We start from the raw sequence: 9564 nt of genomic DNA, 5'->3' as shown, positions 1-9564 counted from the left end.
AGATACAAGAGGTAAAGATGAGAGGCAATTTGAGGCAATAAACCAGGCATCTAGGACTGAAATTGGGAAGAGATAATAAGCAGTTGAAGAGATCAACTTTCCTGAGTAGAGGTTGAAGTAAATGTAGCAGGGATACCTGTGAAGAAACTTGGATAGATAATTTAAATGGCTGGAATAAAAAGTACTCCAGAAGAGAAATAGAACTGATTCCTTTAACAAATTTATCTGAATTTCACTCTAGAAGAATAATACTGATGTTGAACAGTTGAAGGGCAGAATTTTTTTGCTATAATTTGATAAAGTTTTGAACTAATTTTGAACATGTTAATTGTGAGACAATAGTACTCTGATGTTTACAAGCCATAAAAATGTTAAGGGGTGTCTCAACTGTTCTTCTCAACAAGTTAAATCATGTTCTCTCAACCAGTTAAATCTTTTACAGACGTCTGGCCAAAAGACAGCTTCAACGTTGTCCTGAAGCTTCTGCCAATGGAGAAACTTGTCACATGATTTTATGATGCTCCACAGACAATGTTTAGTCTTCTTGTGCAATCCCAGAAAGTATACCATCACTTCTGGATTGGGACAGAAGATTTTTCAAGATGGAACTCAAGAGAGACTAAACTGTGTGGAATTTCTCTTTTATTTATGCAGTGAAGCTTGACCATTGGGTCTATGTGGTTTGTGGCTGTCTGGCTCCATCAAGGTATGTGTTCTACCCTCTGCTTGCCCCTCACTCAAGCCTGGCTAGAGGACACCTGTCCTGACTCCTAGAATGAGCAGGCTTCCAGGACAAAATTCCTCCCCCACACTCTTGGCATTCACATGGCATGGCAATAAATTATGCCCAGCGTGTTCATTTTCAGTTTAAATGTGTTCTCATCCCAGAGGAGCAACTAATGGCGTCAAGTTACTGATGTGAAGAAAGCCTGCCGCTACAGTGGCTATGGATTAATGAAATCACAGTCATGGAGGTTGGGCCAGCAATGAATCGTTAGTCACTAGTGACATGGATTTTAAATTATGTTCTCCGTTTCTTTTTTCCTTCTTCAACTTACTTCACCATAAAGTTGTTTAGTAAATGTTGACTGTTGCTTAAATGTTTGCTTTCTAGGGGCCGGAGTGATGGCGCAGTAGTAGGGAGTTTGCCTTGCATGTGGCTGACCCAGGATAGACAGTGGTTTTATCCCCCAGCGTCCCATATGGCTCCCCAAGCCAGGAGCGATTTCTGAGCGCATAGCCAGGAGTAACCCCTGAGCATCACCGGGTATGGGCCAAAATTAAAAAGAAATGAACAAACAAACAAACAAAATGTTTGCTTTCTATTAAAAGTTGATGCAGGAAGGGCCCTTCCTCTGAATGGCTCTTTCCTCAGAAAATGGGAAAGTCAGCTGAAAGGGATTTAAAAGCCTATCATGCTTTTCTCTAGGAGGCATGAAAGTAAATCCCTTAATCCAGGATCATCACTCACTGATAAATTTTATTCAGAAAATTGAAAAACATAAGGTTCTACCTGTGAGCTCTGCTCATTTGCCATGTAAACTTCTACTCTCAACTTTTGCTGTGACTTTCCTGCCTAGCCCCACCTAGTGTATTAAAAATGAGGAACCAATATAACTCCCACTGGTGTTTTTAAAAAGTAGCAAGTCTATTTTTCTTGAGATGAAGGATCCAGGGAATCCACTGGTCATAGGAAATTAAAGAATCAACAGTCATAATAACCAATTGTTCATATTTATTTTGTTGGGTTTTTTTTTTCAAGAAAGTTTATAAACTTTATCAAGTTCAGTACATGTGATTTTAATAGCAAAATACCTCAAAGACTGCTATGGTGGATTGCATTAAGTAGCTACAGCCCACCCCCCTGCCCATGTTCTTGTAGTTGAACTTGGTAGTTCTGATTGAGAGAAATATGTATCCATCATTTTATTTTATTTTTTAAATAATATCTTTATTTAAGCATTATGATTACAAACATGTTTGTAGTTGAGTATCAGTCATAAAAAGAACACCCCACTTCACCAGTGCAACTTTCTCACCACCAATGACTTGATTCTGGATTGGCTTTAGCCAATTGGAGCTAACAAAAAAACTGGCACACTGGAACCTGCCAACTTACTATAACTGAACCTCTGTTGTCATGTGAACAAGGTTGGAATGACTTCATGTCTCAACAGCCTCTTTTCCAGATAACACACTAGCAATTGCAAGTGATGAGTATGCCCAGCTAAAATGAGCCAAGCCTGGGTCACTAGAGCTATCTGTTTCAAACTGCTGCTATATCAAACCATTAAAATAAAAGAAAAAGCAATTTGTGGTATTTTTGTCACACAGAAAAATTTAGGTAAGTATAAGAGTATATGTCTTTTGAGCATCAGGCATTTGTAATATATTTTTCCCTAAAAACAGTAACCATTCAATATATTTTTGTTGAATTTGATAGCACTGTTCTCTCAATAAGCCAGACTCAGCCATTTCTCAGATAAATAAAGAGGTAGTCCCAGAATATTTAACTTTAAGCCTAGATATTTTTACTTATAAAATGGCCTTCAAAATATCTATCTGTGCTTTAGTGGCTTTGAGAAATAATGTGTGCTTTAGAGATGTGCTTTATCCTTGAGAAGCAACAGCTACAGAAAAGATGGCAAAACTCATCAGCATGCAGGTTATTGTGCATGTTTCAATGATCAAAGTGATCACCAGCTTGGTTCAGCAAGTAGACTCTGATTTCCAATTATCAACTTCCTAAACTACAAAATGAGTTTGGTTCCTTCAGACTGACTGAGATATCCATGTATCATTCTAGCAATGTTCACTGTTGCAGTGAGGCCAAAAAGCTGGAGACCTTGCACTCCCTCTGTAAGAAAGAGGGAAACTCCTAAGCAATCCTCTACCAGGGAAGAAGACCCTACCGCTGCTCTGACATCGACCTACTCAAAAGAGACTTCCCTTAACACTGAGAAGACTTAACAACAATAATGTCCTGCTTACTGGACAGGGCTCTCTGCATTGCCCTTTAATTGTGAGGTGAAACTAGAGGACGCTCGACACCAGCCTGACTTCAATGTAGGATATGCAGATTCCAGGATCTTTTGCCAACAACAGAGACTGTTTGAAAAATAAAACTGTATTGGCACTACAGACAAGGACTTGGATTAGACAAACTATTTTGCTGGAGCCTAGAGCTGGTCTTATGCCAGGAAACTTCAGGGGTAGGGTCTCCTTGTATTTAGGCCAAGGCTTTTCCTTTCCATGTCACCCATTTTTGGTGGGTCTATGCAAACAATAATTGCCACTCTAACACCATATTTACTTGGCTCCTTTGACTCTAAACCTTAAATAAAAAAAACCTACTTAAACTTTTGAGGTTAACATAAACTAATATGCATATGCATGGAAATGTAAAAAATACTATGTCTTCAATATTTAAGGAGTTACATAAATATCATGGCTTTAAATTGCTTTGTTTACCACTAAGAAATGTTATAATGTACATCTGGAGACTTGAGGAACAAAGTAATTGTACGTGGGTTCTGTTTTATTTCTTCTTAATGTTCCTTGACTGTATGTTCAAAATTAAGGTGTCAGCAATGGGATTTCTTCTGAGAACTCTGTTTATTGGTGATTGTCCTTCCATGGTAACTTTACCTTGTCCTCTTCCTTTGCATCATTGTTCTCATAATTACAAATAAAAAAAAAGAAGGAAACTTCTGAATATGAATATGAATAGGAGCAAGTGAATTGATGCTCTTGATTCTGCCATTATATCTATATTTCATTTTCTTGCTTGTAAAATAAGGTGTAGGTACTGAAAATTCTTTCAATTGTAGGGATCCTGAGGCTTTAGGGACTACTAGTCATGTGTAAGCATGAGGGACTAAACTGCTCTCAGAATTATTGAGCCATAAAAGAATTTAAGTTTCATGAGGACTGGGAGAGAAAAAATGAAAGAAAATAAAAGGTCTACTGAAGTTTTCTAAAAGCAAAACCTGGGAAAGTAGGTCAGAGACTTGAGGAGTAACAGGAGGAAGTAAAACAGACTGCCGATTTGAGCCTGATGTTAGAACCCTGCTTCCTCCTGCAAGGAGCTTCATTTTCTGCATATTGTCAAACCACAGAAAAAAACTGCAGACAAAAAGTATGACCAACTTCAATACTAAGAGGGAATATTACAAACGAAAATTCAGACTCTAGAAAAAAAAATCTATCATGTCTAGAACCCAAAGTGACTTCTTTCTAGAACTCAGGATAGGACTTAAAGGATTGAAAATGTAATTGGAAGTGATAAAAAAAAAAGTACCACAAACAGTAAAGCCAACATTTTAAAAATCCAAAGTGGGCACAAGATTTTCCTCAGAAATAAAATATCAAAGCAAATATAATTTTGATTCTGCTGCCTTTATGTTTATCCAAGGAGAAAGTTATACCTTAATCTGTCATGCTTTAGATAGGATTTTCTATCCTTAGAATTGACAAATATTAAACCCATCAAAGAATAAGCAAACAACAATCTCTAGCTGGAATTTCAATAATTTTTGGTGTTTATTATAATCATCCTTCTCAACAGCTAATGATTTTCCTGTTTTGCAACCATATGTCTGCTCTTATTTGCCTGTATAAACATTGAATAGCATTTCCACTAGGGGGGAATGCCTTCAGAAACAACATGTGCATGACCTCAGTAAGTAATTCAAGAATGCAATGAGCCATCTTCTCTTTGAATTCTCTCAAGATGTTTTTATGTTGGCTTCACATTCTTCTAAGAGTAGAATCAAGTCTTCAATCAGGCTGTGTTCTCGTCCGTGTGTCACTCTTAAAATATCAAAAGCCTAAAGAGAAAAAAAAAGACAGATTTCAGGTCTACACTGTGAGCATGTGTTGCTATTCATTTGAATTCCTGACACAAAGCATCTGTCAGCGTGTGATGGGTATTTTACTCTAAGTTTTGGAATGCTTCTTTACCAAGTAACAATAACAATAATGTCCAATGGGCCCAGAGGGATATTACAGTGGGTAAGGTGCTTTCCTTGTATGTGGCCTACCTGGTTTCAATCTGACTCCCCACATGTTTCCCTGAGCCTTTCAGGAGTGATTCTGGAGTGCAGAGCCAAGAGTAAGCCTTGAGCACTGCTCGGTGTGTACAAAAAAAATAAAATAAAATAAAAAAGACAAATTAAATCTCAAATGCCCTTAAATCTATATTTAAATTAAATTTAAATTAAATCTAATAAACAAGAAATTAGTATCCTGCATTATCTAAAGGGGTGGTTTGGGAGTAGAGGAGATGCAAATAGTGCATGCAGCATTAGACCCAATGTATTGAAAGTGAATGTGCTGTTAGGAGACTGGAAAAGCATTGGGCAAGAGAATCTTAGCTTTGGCTATTCTGGCATATCCAACAAAAATACCAAAGCCCAGACCCCAAATTTTAATTGAAATTTGCCCTCTGTGGGTGAGTCAGGAGCTCAGGATATTTTAACAAGCCCTCTGAGGTAAAAATTCATATGGTGATTTTTCACAAGTGACAGCCGCTATTTATTATTCCATTTTAATTTATAGCCAGCATAATTACCATTTTAATGGTCCTGTACAATTAATTCCATCATGTTTACAGAAATGATGAGTAGCTTTCCCATTAAGATGCTCTTAGAAATTGAGAGCACTTGCAAATTTTTTTGTTATGATATGATGTAGATTGTCCAGTGTTTGACTGTTTCTTCCTGGTTTCTGAACCACATGTTGACCACACATTTTGACTACCACTTTGACTACAGTGGTGGTCAAAATCTACTATTGGTGTGGTATTTTTCCCTATGGTACTCAGGTTATTGGAGTTGAATCAGCAAAGCTTGCGTTCCAACCCCTTGAACAATCTTCCTGTTATGGATTTTTTAATGGGGGGAGGTGTTGCTGAATGTTCCCCCAACACGGCAATTTGTATAAGTCACATCCAAGCATGAGCCACCAGTGGTTTGTGTAGGCTTCAATGTACTAAGTAAAGTTCTTAGAAAGTAGAACTGGGAGGCACTTTGGGATAAGGTAGTCAGGTTCCAACATTTTGTAGAAAAGAAAGCTGGTAGCAGAAGTGGGTGACACTGGCCTTTATACACACACACACATACACACACACAATATATATATATATATACACATATATATATAAATATATAGGCTAAGATTCTCCTGCCCAATGTTTTTCCAGTCTCCTAATGGCACATTCACTTTTTAATACAATTCACTTTTAATACATATATGAATGTATGTATATATAGTGCTTTGGGGCTATAATAAAGGATAATAGGGAAACACAGGGGGATCTATATTTAACTACTGGGAAAAATAAGTGAGAGAAAGACACTGGAAGCTCAGAGTTGTCGTCATATGAAAATCTTCTTAAATGGTGAGGTCTCTTTGATTTTTGCTGGAGTCTTCTCCTACATGGTGAAAGATCTATAGGCAAAATCCCAGTAGTGAGGGAAGGGTTATCCAGCAAGGGAGAAGTGGGAAGCAGGCCTCCACCTTGCGGGTCCCCAAGCTCTAGGAAGCAAATAGATGACTGGCATTTGGAACAAAGGCTTCATGTTTTATTGCCCTGCTCCTCAGTCCATCTCCCTGAACTGTTTTGGATCCTCTATCATTCTACCATAAGGTCTAGGCCAGTGGTGGGCAACCTTTTTTTTTTTTCAACTGAGCCAAATCTCGACAAAACCACGATTGAAATTAATTTTGAGAGCCACATTTTTAAAACCAAAAAGTCACATGTTCCACCTCCCCCATACCACATGACCCAACTGGAGCTGTATGGAGCAGGCTGCCGGGGCTGCACACAGGGCGCACACTGACAGAGGCTAGGAGCAGAGTCCTGACTCCTGGAGCGGCCGTCCCAGAAGAGCCACATTAAAAAGTGTAAAGAGCCGCATGTTGCTTGAGAGCCGCAGCTTGCCGAGCACTGGTGTAGGCAAACAACAGAATGAGAGCATGTTTTTAAAAGGTTTTTAGAGAAGATACTTTGGATCCTTGATGGAAAATTAAAAGCAGTCTTAATGTCCTCTTCCCTTCTGTTCCACAAAGGCCCAAGACCAGTGATATGGTAAAAAGAAGATAAATGTCTGAAAAGGGGAAATGAAATATTCCTCCCCCTTACCAGGCAATACCTGATCTGCCAAGGCTCACCTTCCTCCCTGCACTCATGATGGCCTCTGTCCAGAGAGGGCCTGGAAGTTTCTCAGGTGTAGACTAAATTTATCTTTCTATCCTCCTGGATTATATTTTCCCCCATTTTCCACCCAGAGAATCATTTGTGATGGTGTTTAGACTTGTAGACTAACTGACCAAATCAGGTTTACCTGCACGTTTTCACATCATTTACAGGCCCCAATCTCCATTCTATCATACATTTTTCTTTCTTCCCACTTCCAGGTATAAAATAAGGACTATCCCTCTAGAAGCAATGCGAATGGAGCAGAACCTATTCACTAAGGAGGATGATCTTCCAGTCCCATTATAAGGCAAGTGACTGAGCACCAGCTGGGAACATCCAATCATCAGCCAATGTGGAATTGTGGAGATCAGACAGGAAGGGGAAGGTATCTGGCTTTCCTCTTGTTCCCCTTCCACATCTCCCAGCCTTCTTCCTTATGAAAAGACCATGAGGACAAGTTAGCCCAACAAAACCTAGTTCATCCTATTTGGTCTGAGAAAAAATTCCAGAATGACCATCTGGCTCTTAGGACTTGGTCCACTGTTTATTCCATATTTTAAAAATAAAGCTAGGAATAGTCTGCAGAGACTAAGAAGAGAGACTAGAGGGTTCCACATACGGGGCTTCTGAGGCCTACTGAGAAGTCACCAAGTCCCCCTAGGCAGAACTGGTGATGTCTTATTTAGTGATTCTTATTTAGTGATATATGTATATTCTAGTACTCTAGAAGAGAGGAGGACCAGGGGATAACTCCTGAACATGTATGAGTGTGCAAGATTTAGATATTAAATCTTACCCATAGTGGAGGTTAGAAATAGAGAAGAATTGGGGTTAGCAGGGTACAGAAGACCAATTTGAAACTACTAAAAAAAAGTTAGCATTGGGGCAGGAGCAGTAGCGCAAACAATAGGTTGTTTGCCTTGCACAAGTTGACCAAGGATGGACCGCAGTTCGATCCTCTAGTGTCACCTCTGGTCCCCCAAGCCAGGAGCGATTTCTGAGCCACATAGCTAGGAGTAACCCCTGAGCATCACCGGTGTGAACCAAAAACCAAAAAAAAAATCATTTGGGATATGAAATTAAATATAGATGTGACAGTTTCTATCATCATTATTCTCAAGATGTACAGGGCAGAAGAGAAGAAAGTAAGACATAGGATTCAGAAATGTGAATAACTTAAGGACTGTCCAAGATCTCCATGTGCATGAATGGTCTGCCATGCTTGGGTGGACAGAAAGCTAAGGCTCAAACTACATAAGCCTTGTACTAGTTATCACTGGAGGCTGTCAGCAAGTAGGAGTAACAGGTCTTAGGAACATGACAAGAGAGCCCAAGGGGACTGTAAGCCCCAGCTGGTCTAGAAGCCAGTTTCAGCACACTGTGATGATGAGGTTGGCCTCTTTCCTTGCAAAAAACGAAAAGAAAAAAAGAAAAAAGGAAAAAGGAAAAACTCATGAAGTTACATTAAATCTCAAACAATTCAGAGCAATTGTTTTGTAGCTCTGTGTCTCCTTCCTCTCAGCTCCTCCTAACTTTAGTATGTGTACAAGTCAGTCAGGCCAATCTTGCTTTAATTTCCTGCTGCAGTATATAAAAGAGATTAAGAAAATATAAAATTGGAGCTGGCTTGTGCTGGGAAAAGCTTATCTCTTTCCATTAAATTTTATTTTTTTAATGGTAGCATTTAAAAAGAGCATGCACATAATCCTCCACCGAGGACTCATTTGAAACCTCCATGGGGGCTGCTGCACCCGTGTACTGACGCTAAATGTCACCCGAGAAATGGCAGCACAAATTGTCTGCCATGTGACAGGCCTGGTTCCCTCAGGAAAAAAGATGGTGTCCTCATAACTGATTTCAATCTCATCACATCTGATTATTTTTTTTTTAGTAATTTTAGAATTGAGGTTATATATTAAATAAAATGAATTCAATCAAATTATGATTTAAAGTTGCAAACAATATGGCTTTCTTATTAATTTTTAATATAAATATATTAAGCTTATCAAGGATCTCATATATTTTCTACCATGAGCCTGAGGGAATCCAATAAATGACTTCTCCAAGCATGATTTAAATATGGATATAAAAATCAGCGAGAAAAGAAATGGATGCATGATAAGAACCTCTGAATCAATCACAACAGAGAAAAACTCCTTCTGCTTGTCTGGGAATGAAAGCATAATTGGGAGAAGATAGGGGAGCAAAAGAAGTGGGATAGGGCACTCAAAGTTGGAGAGGGGAGAAACAAAGGCTGGAACTTATTAAATAGCTCTGGAGCTTTAAAGACATTCAAAGCTTTTGTGACCTGTGTCCTGGTGACTGTTCCTTATTTTGAATAACTAAACGCAAGATCTCTCCTC

The 9564-nt window shown here is 38.8% G+C and overlaps 1 protein-coding gene across 1 annotated transcript in view; it reads right to left on the bottom strand.

Moving 5' to 3' along the window:
- Nucleotides 1–4538: 4538 nt before the first annotated feature.
- The window catches only part of SMYD3 (SET and MYND domain containing 3), an 834473-nt gene continuing 829447 nt past the window's right edge, over nucleotides 4539–9564 (bottom strand). The window contains exon 12 of the mRNA XM_049776664.1: nucleotides 4539–4829. Within this exon, the coding sequence (XP_049632621.1) occupies nucleotides 4728–4829 (102 nt within the window). The 3' untranslated portion in view covers nucleotides 4539–4727. The remainder of the gene's footprint in view (nucleotides 4830–9564) is intronic.

This window comes from Suncus etruscus, chromosome 7 (assembly GCF_024139225.1).
Source record: "Suncus etruscus isolate mSunEtr1 chromosome 7, mSunEtr1.pri.cur, whole genome shotgun sequence".
NCBI classification, from domain to species: Eukaryota; Metazoa; Chordata; class Mammalia; order Eulipotyphla; family Soricidae; genus Suncus; species Suncus etruscus.
This window is presented reverse-complemented; position numbering and strand designations above follow the sequence as displayed.